Consider the following 18,939-nt stretch of genomic DNA (forward strand, 5'->3'; position numbering starts at 1 on the left):
GACAACAAAGAATCTTATCCCAAACTTTTCTGTTATTGGATGATATCCTCCATAATTGCTTCTAGATGAGTCAATCCGTTGTTCTCCTTACTGCATTATTTATAATTTTATTCGTCCTACATAGTACACTTTATACATTTACTGGTCTCCTTATCTAGAAATTGTTTTTGCTGCATGAACATACATCCTCAAGCACATGATAAGGATGTAAGTTTTGCAGATCACAGTAACACAGGGAAAGAAAAGCAGAAACACAATGTACTAAATTTCTCTTTATTCATTATTATCGTATATTCAAACCCAATATAAATAACTGGATCTTTCAATACACCAAGCTGTAAACATATTTTCCATACTTACAACACAACCTCTTCTTTTCTTTCTAACCATTTAACCCTTCTATTCTATTTGTATATTCGTATCTTCTTGATTGCTCTACATTGAAGATATAAGAGATGGCGACGCAAGCGATAGATCAAATGAAGTAAAGGAATGTGGAGAAAGCACGACGTTCATCAAAGGACCTGCATTTTGTAGCGTACTCTGAATTGGCACGACCTGCGTGAATGGATATTGGATTAGATTTATGATGCTTCCATCTTATGTTAGGGTAGAACCTTGAGTATCTCTTTCATTCATTTGCTTTTAATGGAGTAACGTAACCTACTTATATTTGGTCATTTCTTTGTTTCAAGTTTCATGAAATTTCAGAAGCATAGATAATGCAGGCAAAAAGTTTTCAACTTTTCTAACTTTTTCATGCATCTTTGTACCTTATTATCTGCAGTAATTATTTTTACCTTATTTGGTTCTTGGAAGGAATTCTCGTCCATTACATTACTAGATGTAAGAATAGTCATCTTTGATCCCGATGAGTTGACAGTATTTTGCAAACCAGAAACAGAGAACATCAGGTTTACAGGCTCATTGTCAAAGTTCACAACCTGCACAAAGGGGATAAATAGAAGAAAGATCATCAAAAAAAGTAAAAATAGAGTAAATTGAAATCATAGCAAGCACCAGGTCAATTTGTAGAAGCAAACAACAGTTTTCAAAGTCAAAAACAAAATAAGAGAAATAGAATAACAATCAATTGATAGCTGGCCAATTTTTGCATGTTAAACCAAAATAAAATATGCTAAAAAAAGTATATTATGCTCTTGGAATATAATGATTGCAATCTTAGTGCAGGTTTACATGTTTAGAATTTACTAATGACAGAGAAATAGATGATTATTTTCAAAAAATAAAGGGAGGGATCATAAAGGTCGAGAGTGTTGGTGAATTTCATTTGTATTTGTTTAGCAACCTCATCTGTTAATATTTCAAACTGAATACACATTCATATATATAACCTCAAAATTATAACTATCGGTACTGAAACTAAGAAGCAATAAGGAAAACAATTTAACAGGAAAAATGTTTTAGTGAAGAAAGAATACTATAAAATAGCTTAGTTTTTAACTAATGTCAGGAATATTTCTATATATGTGCCAATAAGACCGACAACTACCATGCAAAAGGATACATTGTTAAAGCATGATATAAACAACTATAAAAAGTAAAGAGATTACAATCAGAACTTACCTTTATTTGTAAGTATTCGCTGTTATCTTCTGAACTTCGGCAAATAATTGCCGATGCAACCACATGAACTGATGAATTAGCTTGAATAGTGGCTGGAAGAAGGGTTGCTCCACTTGATTCCTTAAAGAAATGTTGCATCCAGTAGCTAGGAGTTCCATATTGTTGCCAGGAATTGAAGACAATGGCGTCGGGATTCCACCTACATAATTTAGAAGTGTCACAACTGTTAAGGCTGTTTGTAATAGTTAATCCTACATGAGAAACATAATTTTAAAGGTGGAATTGTAAAAGAAAAAGTTCGGAGTTCTGATGTAGTGGAAGGGTCATTTGACATGGTTTTAGAGCAACCCATATGCAAATATCACCATCCATGGATTAAAGCGGATTTTAAACAAAAAAGTGATACCGTCGCATGAGTCCAAGTTTTGGCCCAAGAGAAGAGTCCTCAACCTGCAAGGGTATATTAGCATATAAAATTATAACCCTCACTCATGACCTAGTTGTGGAGTTTTGGAGTAGCAGAAGGGTCCTATGTCAATAATATCCATTTCCAAAGATTCTTTTTTGGGCACACATTGTTGCATCCTGCTTTATTAATTAAAGGCTATGAGATTTATACTGGCACACATGTAGCTTTCTTCTTCCTCCCAAAATGATTTTCAGGATTTTTTTACCCCATCATCATCTATCTTCTCAGAACCCAAAAATAAAACTAAAAACTAGAACAGTGGATTGAACAAAAACGAAGGATCAAAAGCTGAAGTATGGTACGTACCGACGATCATTTGTATTGACCAAGAGAGGGGCGTAGCTTGCCATCTCAACAGCATCACTGCAAGAGAAGAGCCATCTCTTTACTCATCAGGACTCGATCAATAATAATAAAAGAGATATATCCAGTTGCTTATCAACCAAATGAATGAACATACCTGTTCTTTTCCAATCCAATAAGGAATGCAGCTTCAGCTAATGCAGCTAAGAGGCTACCAGTACCAGCATCTTTTCCAGTAACCGCATACTCACTAACAAAAGCCTGTGAACATATCACAGTATAATTAACCTTTTTAGAATTTAAAAAAAATTGTGGAAGGATTTTTATAACTTAAACTCTTCGATCATCATACCTTGGGACCAGTACGTGATGTTCTATCAAATTGATTAGCCATGTTGAACAAGGTATTAGCACTATTATAAACCTGTCAAAGAAGTAACGCAGTAAGAAACTGTCTAAATTTGACGAGTAACGGTCGCCACAAACCTCTCCGCATTCGTTATGAATAGAAGGAAAATAAAGAAAAGAAAACGAATATATATATCACATACTACTCAAAACTTGAAACTTGACATATCCAAACTTGCTAGTGGTAGTTTTCATTTATTCTTACATGAAAATCATACAGATCAGCTGGATGATCCAATGGGCGAGAGGAGCCATCACAGTTTGAAATCATCTTAATATCTGAATACGCATTTCTTATTGCATCGTAGAACTTAAGGTAATTCCCTAGCAAAAAGCAAGTTAAGGAATATGTTAGATGGTCCTCTTTTTTTTTTTAAATATACTTTCTGCAAGGTAGCATATTTAAATAGACCACCCTAAAAACTCAACGTATCAATATGAAATCAACAAAACTCCAGATATGTTCTATCAAAATAAATATCAAAGGAAATTCTCACAATTAACTGAAGCTGGCTACATTTAGTAGAAGAATATCAATTGCTACCTACCGCAAAAAGATCATTCATGTACATAAATGCTTAATGCAGTGGAGAGAGAAGTTATTCATTCCATGATTATTCACAAGAATGAATAGATTGTCAAATCAAGCATTCACATGAACCATTGTGAGTCTACACAAAGTAAATTAATTAAAGTAGAGAAAGATTAACAAATATCAATGACAGGAGTTGAGGAGGGCATTCTCTTGGGAAAAAACAAGATTTGAGGATGACTACTTCTCCATGTTAGGAAATCATCTATTAGACATGGTAACTAGTATGTCCCAATGGAAGAATAAAAAGATTTCCTTATAACTGTAGTGAGAATAACTTGTTTCTTTTTCCTAGTATGTCCCAATGGAAGAATAAAAAGATTTCCTTATAACTGTAGTGAGAATAACTTGTTTCTTTTTCACCCTTTTGTTTTTACCCTTTTGTCTATTGGACAGCTGAAGCTCCCTGTAACTGGTGATACGAAATTGGTGAGTTGTCAGGAAGGTTGAATGGAGAATCTTTATACATCAAAGGCCTAAGGTTGAATATAAGATATATTAAGTTTAAATCTATCCTTTCTTTCTTCCTTTTATCCGCATCAAAATAGCTCCTTCTCTTCTTGGTTCTTTCTCTTTGAAGAGAGAAAGATAATTGACTTGATTTCAGACCCAATCAAACCAGAAATTCCACGAACAATGGTACCCTTTATTGCAAGGAATTATTCATCAAAATATTCGGTCAAGGAAGAATTTTTTTTTCAACTATGTCGTTGAAGAAAATGTTGACAAAGATTTAATATCTAAATAACCAGAATATCATCCTTTTTCCTTTGAACTTCAAGAGAGATGTTGAGGAGTGTAGTTGCCATGTTCTGCCTAAGATGCCTTCCAAAAGCATCAGTTTGATGCACGTCTAAACCATGTTCAGCCTAAGACGCCTTCCAAAAGCATCAGTTTGATGCACATCTAAACTTCTATCAGTTTTTAGTGTACAGATAGAAAGCTTTAAGTGGTTTACAAAAATAGTTGCAGACATATAATTTTAACTGCTGAATAAAGAAGAAATGTGTGCACACTTTGATTCACTGGTTGACCACCAATAAGAAACTCCATATAAGCCCAATGAAGAAAACAAACCTCGGTAATTGGGTTTTCCACAATCTTCATTTCCAATTGCAACATATTTCAGCTCAAAAGGTTCTGGATGTCCCATTGCTGCTCTCACGGAGCCCCATGTTGAATTAGTGCTACCCCTAGCAAACTCAATGCTATCAAGAACATCCTGCAATTATAAAATTTAATCAGTAAGGACAGGTGTAAGCCGCGAACCTATTCTCATTTCCACAGGAAAACAAAGGCATTAAAATTTTTGACAGGATAGTATCCATAATGATATATCAGAATTACAATCAATATGTATCATGTAACTTAAATACATAATGATAGGTAGCATGTCTCTACTTTCATAAAAGAGAAGTATTGATATGTCCTACTTTCAAAGTTACTTCCAAGTTTACAGCCAATGAAAATTCTAGTTGGAAATCTCTGAAAAAGTATTGGACCACTAATCATTAACAGAAATAAATTAGATAGTTTAAGGCAAGTCTGAAAACACAGATTAATGTGAAACTTTTACCAGAAGATATAGCATTTCAACGGTAAGGGTGCAGACTATAAAAACAGTAAATCAAAGATTAATGAGTAGTTCCTTTCAGATCCATCCGATTGTTCTTCCGTTACTTTTTTTGGTTCATTGTATTAAATTGTTTTCATTTTGATTTGCCACTGTTTAGCTTCAACTTCTTTTGCTCCTGGCTTTCTTTTCTTGTAATCTTGTGAGTTATTTCATTAAACTCTTAATATTGGAACACTGGGGCAATTCACTCACCATTAACTCAGAAAGAAAAAGGAGTAATGAGTTGAGATATACCTTCACAAAAGGTGCAATGCTGCTTGTAGCAACTTCATCCTGATGGCTGATTCCTGGAATAAACGGAGGACCATATTAAATGTCTAGATTATTATCATAGTACATAGTTTTATTTATACAAGAAATTTACCATTATTGAAGACCCAAATAGGGGCGGCGCCAAGGTCTTCAGCAAGCTGCAACAAATGAGAAAGTTTAGCTACTTAAACAGCTTTCTGAATGTGCGTGTAGATATACCTAAGAAATCAGGCATCATATGTGATAAATATAAATTAATGATTGTCAATTGCCCACCTGAAGAAACTCATAATATCCAAGTCCATCATCGGTCCAATACATCCAGACATCACCAAAATGTCCAGGCCTCTCCTCCCATGGACCAATTGATTCTCTCCACCTGAATGCATTTCTTAACCATTCACCTTCAACAAAGCATCCGCCTGAAACAGAGAAAGGTATTCAGAATCCTACTCTATTATTAACAAAGGAAATATGATATATTCACAGACTATTTATTCATTTTTGACAACTACCTTAAGAAAATTATTTTATCTTATTAGGAGGGAATAAGCTTTATGAACTTGCATATTTGACTGACCACCTTGGTATAGCTATGTACTAGCGCATGAGAATTAGAGAAGGAAATGAAGCCACATGTTTGTTGAAGATAACAAACTATAGCTTATTGTACCTTTATGTCACAAAAAAAAAGAAAATAAATCAATCGAAATATTGTATAAATGCAATCTGTCAAATTACTTTCTTTCTTTTTTATTTACTTATTTATCTATATTAGATAGATAGCTATGTCGTTCAGGTATAAATACAGGTAATAGATACATAAAGGCCTTGAAACCTAGGATATGGGGTGTATCATGATTCATAGTTACAAAAATAATAAATCGATGTGCATGTGATTTAATATTATTTATCTATATACAACATTCATTTCTATGGTCCTAAATATATATCAATAGTTACCAAAAAAATCATAACTTCCACCAGTGAAGTGGATAAATTACATAAATGTATCTAAACATCAAATTCTGAACCCAGTCATGTACTAGATGTTGACTTCTTGTCTCAGTTACATCTCTTACACACCTTTGGGGCATCCGGGATGTTATGTCAAGTTAGGATAAATCAAAGAAGTAGTCCACAAGTGTTCATTAAGTGATCAAGTATCTAGTATTAGATATTGGTGCTCTCTTTTATCCCAAGTATTTATGGGCATATTCAAAATTTATGAGGTCCGGAAATTCATCGTTCTAGGAAGATTAAGCTTTACCATAAAACAATACCTGTATGAACACTACAGCATGTGTAAGGAAATGAATGGGTGTCTGGAATGATTAATGCACAGGATCCTATCAACATGGTATGCATTAAGGTAAACTGTCATTCCAGATAAAAATTCCACTTTTTTAGAATATGCTGAAGGTGATTCTCTCAATGTAATAAGCATGAAATATTCCTGATCTAGAACTTAGCAATTATCTTTTTATATAGTCATTGGCTGACTTTCTGAGGGTTGATTACTGAATAGAGATAACTGCAGCAGGTATGTCAAAAGAGTACTGGACAACTATAGAATAGAAGATCTCATGTCCATTTTTGCTTGTAAGAAGGACAAATGATTAGAAACATTTATGATTTATAATGACAAACCGATAAGAAACTTTTATGATTTATAGTGAGACTACATACCTGGAAATCTTATAAATCTCGGTTGTATTCCTTCTATCATTGAAATGAGTTCCTTCCGAAAGCCGTGCCCCTACAAAAAATGTTAACAATAAGGTAGGATATATTTCAGTTCTGATATGGTTGAAGGTAACACAAATCCCAAAATACCATGATCACATCCTTGTTCTCTTTTTCAAATTGATATAGATATGAAAAAAAACTATACGAAATTTCTGTGATCTTGAATACAAATTTAAATGGCACTCGGATTCTTCAGTGTATAGGAGAAGTACTAGGAAAAAAAGGAATAATCACCTACTAGTAAAACAATCGTGAACAAAAGAGGGTAATTGTTTGCATGGAACTAGAAATCTAATTATTTGCATCAAGTATATACTATCTACCTTATAGGTGTCTGTAGGCATCACTGATACTTGATCCAACCAGATAACTCCTTTGTGATTGGTCGTTAACTGAAGTCTGGAATTACTATTTGTTCCTTTCGATTCCAACTGAAACTCTATTTTTGTCCAATTTGACACTTGTGAAGCTGAAGCTCTGCGAGGAGAAGCACGTTATGCATAAAATAAAAAATATATATAAAAAATTAAACTTGAATATTAAACAGTTAATCATGAATGAGATCTCACATTATATTATTAGAAGCCAGGGTCTGCATTCCATCTGAACTCGTAAGAGAAACTGATAAGTTCAATGAGCCAGATGACATAACGTGAAGAACAACTTTATATGTCTTCCCTTGTTCAATATTCTGTAATATTATAATCAAATAAGGAAACAGATTTAACGCAAAACAACCTTTCATGTAAGGACTGTCAAGAATAAACTTTGGCTTTTCAAACAGTCAGTTGTTCCTTCGAACAAATTTTCAAATCAGACCCATTTCAAATTTTTTTTATTTAAACCAACCCATTTTTTTTATCAAAACCGACCCGATTTTGTAATTAGCAGCTTAATCACCATCCTAAACAGTCGGGGTTGCCAACCCCGACTATTTAGGAAGGTGTTAAACCCTAATTAGAAGTCTTAAACCCTAAAAATTAATGTCCTAAATAGTCGGGGTTGCCAACCCCGACTGTTTAGGAAGGTGATTAAGTAGCTAATTACAAAATCGGGTCGGTTTTGGTAAATAAAAAAAAAGTGTCGGTTTTAAAAAAAATGGGAATGGGTCTGTTTTGAAAAATTCTTCTTGTTCCTTCCTTATGTTTCCTCATGCATATAAGTACATGTTTTCTATGTTTTCCTTACCTGCCTTCACCTTTTCTTTTCGTTAATTTTTAATTTTTTTGTAGGTGGATTTTTTTCCTTTTCTTTTTTTTTTCTTTTGTTTGTTTGTTTGGTTTGTTGGTTGGGTTTCTCTTTTTTTTTTCTTTTTTTTTCCTGGTGGGTTAGGGGGGGTAGGTGGGGTTAAGAGAAATATAATTTCCTTTCAAAGAAATTTTTTTATAGAATAACTACTTATCACGCATGAGATGTACCATGCCCCAATATCCGGGATTATATACGCCAACACCACTATCTGGGCATCCCACCGGGTCACAAAGAACTTCCATACGAAGGGCAACTTTGTTACGGTTGAAACAAGATGACCGATCAGTTAACACATTAATGAAAGTTTCATTCCCAATGATGCCCCATGGATCAATGTTTGAAGGAGTGTTTGGCCCTCCAGCTTCAAATCCTGAAAATACAAGTTGTGAGGAGTTCAAACAGAGAGAGAAAATTCATCACAAGAAAACAACACGAATCACTGGCAAATCATTCATTTCTTTGGTCAGTAATATTCAAATTTAAATGAATCCAACCATTTGATATCTTAAACACTAAATATGAAATTGGGTGTAACAAACTGATGTATGGTACAATATTTCTAATTCCTTTGTTAGTTTAAATGTTAGTTCCTTTCCACCAAGAACTATAATCCTAACTCATTGATCTCTTCTATAATCTCTTAATCCAGCCAATTACGTGAAAATATCTGAAACCGAAACTTAGGTTTATTTTCCAGGTTGCTTGCAGTAGAAAAGAAGAGTTACAATTGCAGTATCAGCTTTCTAATGGAGACCTAAATTGAAATTTTGTTAGTTTCAAAATATTTAAGACAACATGAATGAGAATCATTGAATTTACAAATTTGAATGTTTTATCTCCAATCTAAATTTGAGTACGACAAGGTTCTTGACAAAAAAAAACCTTGATTTATCATCCGTTCAAGGTTATTGAATACAGTAAACACAACAAAGTTTGTATACAGAACTTGTTATCGTTTAGGAGGGATTGCCTCAGTACATTATAGCAGCTAGTTGCTATTATACAGTAAAAGCTTGTCTATATGTCTTTGTAATACTTGTGGATCAGCCCTGCAGCACTCTGCTGCAAAGCCATTTTCGTCAAACTTGAAAAGATGCCATTATAGGTGAACCAGAGAAGGGCTTATGAAGTCGACTCATATTACATGCATGGGCTGGAAATGACATATTATGTCTATCTGAATGTTATTATTTTCTGTGACACCTAAAACATTTATAATAGTGACTATGGAACTCCCAGTTTTCTTTTCTGTTGTCATTGTGTGATTCCATTTTGATTATTACCTCTGTTGCTGACAAGTTCTGCCCATATCCCACCAGCTCCTGCATGGTTGATCTCCTACATGGAAGACGACGGAATAAAGAAAACAAACAGTCATTGAGGAATTTATAGTTACTAAATTTTTAGTGCAACCAAACCATGCAAGGGATTTCAAGTATAGAAGTCCTAATGTGGCATTTTTAACTTGTTCCTTCGAGAACACAATGACACAGAAAAACCATTTCCTTATAAATATTGGTAGAGCTAACATGTCTATAAACGATGAACTTAAAAGATACATGTGATACACTTCAGATGCTATGTTTGACGATCTAGTGTAAAATGGACAACATCAAAAGCTCATTCGTATGCAGACTGAGGTCAGAATCAAATGAATGATCAATGAACTACCACTTCGCAATTAATATGTCGTTTCTCTATTTCAACCAGTAAAAGTTCTGAAAAGAAAATAGTAAATAGCCTGCATTACAGCAATCTTTCACTGCATAAATCATAACACTGTTCCTCGTAAGATCAAACACCTCTGGGTAATGCAAAAAGTTCTCTCAGGCTTAATTCTTCAAAGCATATTCATTTCCACCTTCCATAGAACGATAAGTTAATGAAATGAGGAAATAACTTAACGAGAGCGTAGTGTTGTCGTTTCCGTCAATATAATTGAAGATATTAGGTGTCACAAACATCAATGTCTCAAAGATGCTTAAATTCATTTAGTAGGTTTTCTGCAGTGTTCATGGCCAATTATAAACTATTTTAGAACACATCTCCACAAGCATAAGAAATAAAGAAATTCACCTCAAAAAATATACCAAATAGATGGTCAGGAATCTTCCGCCCTGATTGTGGTGATGCATCTATCTTGAGGAATGCTGTCTGATTTACTTCCAAATCATAGGCAAAGCTCTTACAAGAAGCTGATATCAAGAACAGAGCACAAAACAAGACACCAGAAGTTGTCCTCTGAAGGCCGATCATCATCTCCTTGTACACTATTTAACCACCGAAAAGAGTAATATCGACAATAAGCATCAGAAGGTGTAAGAAAGTACAATAAAACATTCGCGTATAAATTCAATGTCACAGCGCAATAAACTACACAGGACTTTATGTACTTTTTTCCTCTCATAAAAGTGAGTACATACTCATGAAAGAGCTTTTGCAATGCAACATTGATCTATCCATTAGGCCCTTTGGTTTGTTTATAACCATATAAAGTTGAATGCAACTCCCTATACTAAATTTATCATCTTCCCTCTCCTTGTGGACTCTTTGTTTGATAATAAAAACTTCTCTCTGGATCCAAAATCCATAGAATCATCATCAGTTCATTTGCATCCCCTCTCTTCGTTTTCTTTCTTGGGATTCTACCCAAAAATGGAAACCATATTTTGGGGTTTTAAAAAAAACCTCTTTTGAACTGGCACAGCACAATTAATCACAAAAAAATCACTGAGCTCTGAAAATGTCCGTCCAATTAAGAGACTAAAGGTCGAAAATTGACAACCAAAACAAGCAGCATGCGCATTTAATCATGCAAATCACCAGCACGGATCATTATTGATCTTATTTATATACGTACTATATTACACCAGAATCAAATTATGATGGGTCGATCAATAAAAACCCATATGAAATTTCCTGCAACCTGATCAATACAATATGAAAGGAATCAGAACCTTACCCAAAAAAACCAATTCAACAGTAGGCCCAAAGAGGATGAAGATTGAATTCGGGTTTAATTTTGAGGGAAGGGGTTTGGGGGGTCTTTATAGAGAGAACCTTTTTCTATTTTTTTTCTCTTTTTTTTTTTCAAAGGGAGCAGTAGAGCTTAGAGACTGTTGCCGACGTGGCATTTTATCGGTAACTGTTTGGATCTATGCCGTTGGATTGAGATCCAACGGCCCGATCTCGGCCGATTGCCGACTCCTCACTCCACGCTTTGTTTTGCTTGCAAGGATTGTTGGAGCCTGGGAGGCGCCCGTGGGCTCCACTTGCTCTTTATTTTGTACGGGGCTTTTTTTAATTTTCGCGGTTGAACCTTTTTAAATTTTATAAAGTAGTTGAAACAATTGAATAGATCGAGTGCAAGATTACCATGGATCATTATTTATTATATAAATATATCCATTGCCTAGATTTTTTTTAAAGAAAGTAGTTGAAACAATTGAATAGAGAGTGCAAGATTATCATGGATTACTATTTATTATATAAATATCTATTGACTATTTTTTTTAAAGAAAGCAATTGAAAGAAGGAAAATTTGTGTCAATGCCTCAATATAAAGAGTAGCATATGATTTGACCCTTCCACCTTTTCCCATTGTGGATCGGACACAAAAAATATTACTTCATGTGATTCAGTTCTTTATTCTCTGCCAACTAAACAGAGAGAGAGAGAGAGAAACAAACATAAAATCCGAAAATACCATCATTTCCTCCTGTCTTTTCTCTCCAGATCTAAATCTCCATGGCACCTCCTTCCTCATCTCCTCTCATCTCTTCCTCTCTCCTAACACATATCCATCCTCCTCTCTCTCTCTCTTCCTCCTTTTTCTCTCAAGCACTGACATTCCCTTCCGCCACCACAGACCTTAGGTGCACACTCCAGCCATGTTATTCGCTCCTTTGGCCGGCAATGGCGAAACCCTTGAATTCGTCCGAGTTGTCGTCGGATGATCTGTCAAACAACAGATCAGTCTTCGACATTGAAGGCGAAGAGGCAACATTGAAGGCGAAGAGGTGGTGAAGAACAAGGCGGAGGAGGCGGCGGAGGATGACGAGGAGGAGCTCGAGGCTGTCGCAAGTTTCACAAGACCTCTAAACTATCAGATTTTTAAAGAAATTTGTAATTTCTGTTTGAACATCATGAAAAGATAAAAATTTAAAGAAATACCAGATAAATATAATTTTTTGATATTTTTTTTGTTAAGTTCAAGTCCAAGATAGAATATTAAGTCTAATGAGTTGGAAGTGAAGTCCAAGGGCTTATGTGTTAAGTCTACTAGGTTGAACAATAAGTCCAAGGGCTTGTATGTTATGTCTATTGGGTTGAATAATAAATCTAATTTGTTGAATGTTAAGTGTAATGGATTATATGTTAAGTCCAATTTATTGAATGTTAAGTGTAATTTGTCACATGTTAAGTCTAATACGTTATATGTTAAATCTAATTAGCGTGATGTTAATTCTAATTGATTGAATGTTAAGTCTATAGAGTTGAAAGTGAAGACCAATGTCTTGTATGTTAAGTCTACTGGGTTGAATAATAAGTCTAAATGTGAAATGTTAAGTGTAATGGATTATATGTTAAGTCTAATTTGTTAAATATTAATTGGGTTACATGTTTAGTCTAATGCGTTGTATGTTAAGTCTAATTGGTATGATATTAATTTTAATCGGTTGAATGTTAAGTCTAGTGTTGAATATTAAGTCTAATCGATTAAATGTTAAGCCTAATTGGAAGATACTTTTTATCTAATAAAAAGCACGTTATTTATACTGAAAATAATATTAAGTCTAAACTGTTCAATGTTAATTCTAATGAGAGGAATGCCAAGTCTAATCTGTTTAATGTTAATTCTAATTAGAGGAATGTCAAGTCTAATAAGTTGAATTTTTAAGTCTAATTGGAAGATTGTCAAGTCTAATCTATTGAATGTTAAGTCTCGTTTGGTAACTCAAATTAGTTCGATATTAAGTCTAATGAGTTGGAAATGAAGTCCAATGGCTTATATGTTAAGTGTAATGGATAATATGTTAAGTTAAATTTGTTAAATGTAAGTATAATTTATTATATGTTAAGTCTAATGGATTATAGTATGTTAAGTCTAATGCATTATATTCAACTCTATAGACTTAACATTCAACCAATTAGAATTAACATCATGCCAATTAGACTTAACATATAATACATTAGGCTTAACATGTAACAAATTACACTTATATTCAACAAATTAGACTTAACATATAATCCATTACACTTAACATTCAACAAATTAGACTTATTATTCAACCCAATAGCCTTAACATATATACAAGCTCTTGGACTTGACTTTCCAACTCTATTGACTTAATATTCAATCAATTAGAATTAACGTCACGCTAATTATATTTAACATACAACACATTAGACTTAACATGTGACAAATTACACTTAACATTCAATAAATTGGACTTAACATATAATCCATTACACTTAACATTCAACAAATAAGACTTATTATTCAACCCAATAGACTTAGCATACAAGCCATTCGACTTATTATTCAACCCAGTAGAAACATACAAGCCCTTGGACTTCACTTCCAGCTCATTAGACTTAATATTCTACATTGGACTTGAACTTAACATTAAAATTTATCAAAAAAATCGTATTTAGTCGATATTTCTTTAAATTTTCATCTTCCCACGATGTTCAAACATAAAATATAAATTTCTTTTAAAAATTAATAGTTTAGAGGTATTGTGGAACTTGTGACGGCTTGGAGCTCCTCCTCGTCCTCCTCTGGCACTGCCTCCTCCGCCTCGTTCTTCATCACATCTTCGCCTTTAGTGTTGAAGAACGATCTGTTTGACAAATCATTCGACTAGAACTCCGACGAATTTGAGTGTTTTGCCATTGCCGGCCCAATTAGGGCTTTTATTTGGTTTTGGTGGGAAAAGAAAGAGAGCAGGGAAAATTAGTGGGAGAAAAAGAGCGAACAACATGGCCGAAGCGTGCACCCAAGGTCGATGATGGCGGAGGGGGTGTCGGTGTTTGAGAGAAAACGGAGGAAGAGAAAGAGAGGAGGAAGGAGATGAGTTAGGAGAGATGAGAAGAGGAGAGGAGGAATGGGGAGCCATGGAGATTTAGATATAAAGAGGAGAGAGAAGGAAATGATGGTATTTTCAGATTTTATGTTTGTTTCTCTCTTTCTATGCCTAGTTGGCGGGGAATAAATGGCCGAATCACATGAAGTGATATTTTTTTGATCTGATCCAAAATGGGAAAAGATGGAAGGGCTATGTCATATGATACTCTTTATATTGGGGTATTGACACAATTTTTCCTTGAAACAATTGAATAGAGAGTGTAATATTACCATGAATCATTATTTATTATATAAATATATAAATATCCACTGACTAGATAAGAATATAGAATTGCAAAATGCATACAGATGTAAATAGAAAAGCAATAAGATTCAAAATATATACAAGTGATGTGCATAACACCTATCTGAATATTGTACAACTTGAGTAATGGAAATGCAGGACCGAGGTCTTCTAAAGACTGTTTGGTTTAAAGAGAAAATGTTGATTTATGAAAAGAAAATCAAATTCACGTACTTAGGTTTTCAACCCATTTTTACGGGAAAAGAACTTTTGAAACGGGTTTCTATGAAAATTTATAAGATTGTTACTCTTTTTATCTTTCATGTGGATCCTATCCTGTGGCTCTTCTCCTTTTTTCTTTTTTTTTTTTCGTTTTTGTTTTGTGGACATTTACATAACTTAAAGGGTAGTGAAAAACTAATAAAGTAGAAAACTAAGCTACGTGTCACCACGCAAGTGGTATGCTCTGGCTTCTCTTATTTTGGGTACTGATTGGACAAGCTCGCATAGGGGAACTAATCAATTATTTGTGGCCGTCATCAGCCAAAGTGTTCCCAGTAGAGCCACACATTAGATTTTATCCACCAGAAAAATTGACGTGTCATAGAAGAGACGTCCTCCTCTGCTCATAAATTTGCATGACAAATTATTTTTTGTGGGGAGTGGTATGGAGATAATGTGTTAAGCCATATATTGGAGTAATGCTAGAGTAAACTTAAGTTAAGCGAGGCCGTTATACATCCGTAAACTTTTTAATTCATTAGATTGGCTTTGAAATTCGTATTGCATGTGATATACATAAAAGGCTATCTTAGAGATGCGTGTCTTACGCATCTTAGTACATGCCAGTACAAATCTCAAATAAAATCTAATAGATAAAAAAATAGTAGATATATAAGAGCTTCTATCTACTTAAAAATTTATAAGTGTTTTTACTTAGCCATATTCTGGATATACTTAAAGTGCATAAACATAAAATAATGATTTCTCAAGTAATGGACCAGTGGTGTGGCACTTTATTGGACACATTAGATTGATAGATCTGATTACTATTTATCACTTGGTAGCTTATTTTTGTCAAATGAATTGCACATAAAAAAAGAGTATGAGCTAATAACTCATTTCTATAAGTAAGTTTCATTAGTCATACCGCTGATCACAATAAACAAGTTACATTAGTCATACCGCTGATCACAGATAGAAAAAAAAAAGGTCTAGTTTCTTTTATTCATTGATTTTTTTAAACAAATAAATTGTAAGCTCAAATCTTGTGTAAGTACGTTATAAAATCTGCAGAGTATCGTTGTAGTAATTGTTGGCTTAGAAACAGAGGTTTCCAACAATAAGCACAAACGTGTAAGCATGTCATTCTTTTGTCTACTAGTCGTTAAAGCCGAAAAAGGTGTACAATGTATGAAAACTTGCGTGAGATCAAGAAGCAAGTTTGTTGAACTTAGGGTGCAAACAGTTGATAGAATATGATGATTATTATATCTATATCTATATGCCAATCATAGAAATAGATACAAATATATATCGATAAAGAAAGTTTATATATCCCAATCTGCTATATGCAATATAGATAAAGATATGCATCTGAATGTATAGGTGGATATACATACGGATATGGAAAGGATATGAGAAGACCACATAATATTTAAAATATATATATATAGTTCATATGACACAATGGAGTTCATGAATATGTCCATAATATCTAAAATGCTAAAATTACATCTCTTGATCATTAAATTAGTGTCAAATCCATTAATATAAGGATTAAAACTATTGCAATATAATTATATGACGACCAACATTTTCAAATATAAATCTGGATATTTCACTATCTATCTGTGTGAACGCGTGGGGACTAGTAGGGGCCACACCCCACGTGAAGTGAATGCGGGGCCACATGCGAACGCGTGAAAACACGTGGGGGGATAATCGCAAGTACAGAGGGTGAAAATTCGTGTGCGGTTGTGCAAGCTTGGAGAAAAACGCAGTCACTTTTGTGAAGAAAAATGTGATTTTGAGTAGTTCTTTTTAGGGTTTTGAGCATCCATTGGTGGAGAAATTTGTGAGAGAAGAAGAGATTGTTGGAGGGTTTAATTTGTGAGATCTTGTGAGATTGTAAACCCTATTTGTATTTTCTTTCTCTCTATTAGTAGATTTCCCACCTCCTTTCCTCGTGGACATAGGCAATTTGCCGAACCACGTAAAATTCATTTGTCTCGTTGTTTGTGTGATATGTAATAGCTTATTTAGGTTCGCTCGATAGGTCAGTCCTAGAACTGATGAGAGGAAAAGTTGATATCCCACTTTTTTGAGATATTTTGCGTTTGGTTCTTGTTTCCTTAGTAAAACAGGAATTCTTATTGTGATCTTACTCTCTTGTTGCGCCGAGGAGCTGCCGAAATTTCCGCTGCACACAACAAGTGGTATCAGAGCCCATGTTTCAGATCTAGGGTTTTTGGAATTAGGTGGAGGAAGATTCTTGTGTGAAACTTGGTTCTTAAAGTCCTAGGCTTCGGTGGAGATAGCATTAGGAGTTACCGTTGGAGATTTCACTTTCCTCGTATGGACAAGAGATCTATTTGGAATCTGATCTAGGGTTCAGTTGGGTAATTCTTAATTTCTATCAAAGTTTGATTCTTTCTCTACAACTTGGAGTTAGTTTGTAATGGGTTCTATCAAAGTTTGATTCTTTCTCTACAACTTGGAGTTAGTTTGTAATGGGAGAAGAAGGTGAAAGCAGCAAATTGATGGCAAGTACAGTTCAAGTTGGTTTTTAGAATACCAAAATTAGTGTGGTGAAGTATGACGGTAAAATCAACTTTGGTTTGTGGATGAGCGACGTATAGGATGCGTTTAATGCTCAGAACTTGGAGGAGACCGTCATGATCCATGAGAGACCACCAAAATATGAAGAGGTGATATATGAAAAGATGAATAGGAACACTTGTAAGATGATCATGTCCTGTTTGGAACAAGAGGTGAAGTATGATGTGATTGGGGTGACGTCTGTAATGAAGATGTGGGAAATTCTCAACAACAAGTATCTTACGAAAAGTGTTGAGCACAGATTGCATTTGCTGTAAAGATTATTCAGATTTTAGATGTCCCGAGGCACCTCGCTAGCGGCTCATGTGAACAACTACACTAAATTGTTGTCGGACTTGACAAATGTTGATGAGATGATATCAAATGAGTACAATGCTATTATCTTATTGGGCTCCTTACCGGATGAGGAGTATGACACCTTTGTGCTCACTTTGTTGAACGAGAGATCTTCTATCAACTATAGTAAAATTACTAATACATTGACAAATTATGATTTGAGGAGGAAGGACAAAGAGACTTCCCGTGCTAGTACTTCAGGTGAGGCCTTGTCGACGAGAGGTAGAAGTCCATATCTGAAAGGTGGTAATAGAGGAAGGTCAAAGTCAAGAGGTCGTCACCAGCTAGGAAATAACCAATGTGCATTCTGCAAGGAGCAGGGATATTGGAAAAGAGATTGTCCAAAGATCAAAGAGAATGAGAATAGCAATAAAAAGGGCCCGAAGGCCAATGAGGTGAATATTGCGAAAGAAGATGATTTCGATGATTCGAGCTTTTCTCTATTGATTACTCTAGAAGTGAACCATGCAGATGTATCAGATTGGATGCTTAATTCCGACACTACTTATCATGTGACCCCTAGGCGAGATTGGTTTGCATCGTTCAAGAGACTCGATGTGGGTGTTGTTATCATGGGAAATGATCAATCCTATGGTATTTGTGGGATATGTACTGTGCGGATTTGGATGCATGATAAAGTAGTCTGTGAATTGAAGGAGGTGAGATTTATTCCTCAGCTGAAGAAGAATCTTATCTCAGTTGGAGCTTTGGAGGCGAAGGGATTCAAGGTGACATTTGAGGACGCTGTAGCAAAGGTTACTAAGGGATCTTTAGTGGTGATGAAGGGAGTTCGCAATCGGATATTGTATTATCTGAAGGGAAGTATCAAGATTGGCCAGGTTGCTTTAGCTATTTCAGAGGGATATGAGCAGGCTTTGGTATTATAGGTTGAGACACACATGAGAGAAGTCATTGTAGACGCTGTGTAAGCAGGGGCTATTGAAGGGAGACAAGAGTGGTAAAGTGGAGTTCTGTGAGCACTGTGTACTTGGCAAAAAGATGAAGGTAAAGTTTGGGACTGCTATTCATAGGACGAGGGGCATCCTAGACTACGTGCACACAGACGTTTGGGGTCCTACCAAGACTGCATCACTTGGTGGTCGATATTGGTTCGTCACGTTCGTTGATGACTATTGTAGGT

General features: G+C 34.8%; 1 protein-coding gene across 2 annotated transcripts; it reads right to left on the reverse strand.

Moving 5' to 3' along the window:
• On the reverse strand, positions 249–11,355 carry LOC109831318 (alpha-L-arabinofuranosidase 1-like). Of its 2 annotated transcripts, XM_020398652.1 has the most exons (18): positions 11,210–11,355; positions 10,324–10,517; positions 9,531–9,585; positions 8,415–8,617; positions 7,566–7,687; positions 7,320–7,473; positions 6,937–7,006; positions 5,524–5,669; positions 5,360–5,405; positions 5,230–5,282; positions 4,437–4,581; positions 2,973–3,091; positions 2,712–2,783; positions 2,517–2,620; positions 2,363–2,419; positions 1,588–1,786; positions 801–944; positions 249–558 (listed from the first exon to the last, which is right to left on the reverse strand). In XM_020398652.1, the coding sequence occupies exons 2-18, from the start codon at positions 10,504–10,506 to the stop codon at positions 436–438; spliced, it is 1,995 nt and encodes a 664-aa protein (XP_020254241.1). In that variant the 5' UTR covers positions 10,507–10,517; positions 11,210–11,355; the 3' UTR covers positions 249–435. The 2 variants fall into 2 exon arrangements, with proteins under 2 accessions (XP_020254241.1, XP_020254242.1); XM_020398653.1 differs by lacking the exon at positions 11,210–11,355 and having other exon boundaries at positions 10,338–10,512.

This window comes from Asparagus officinalis, chromosome 2, assembly GCF_001876935.1.
Source record: "Asparagus officinalis chromosome 2, Aspof.V1, whole genome shotgun sequence".
NCBI lineage: Eukaryota > Viridiplantae > Streptophyta > Magnoliopsida > Asparagales > Asparagaceae > Asparagus > Asparagus officinalis.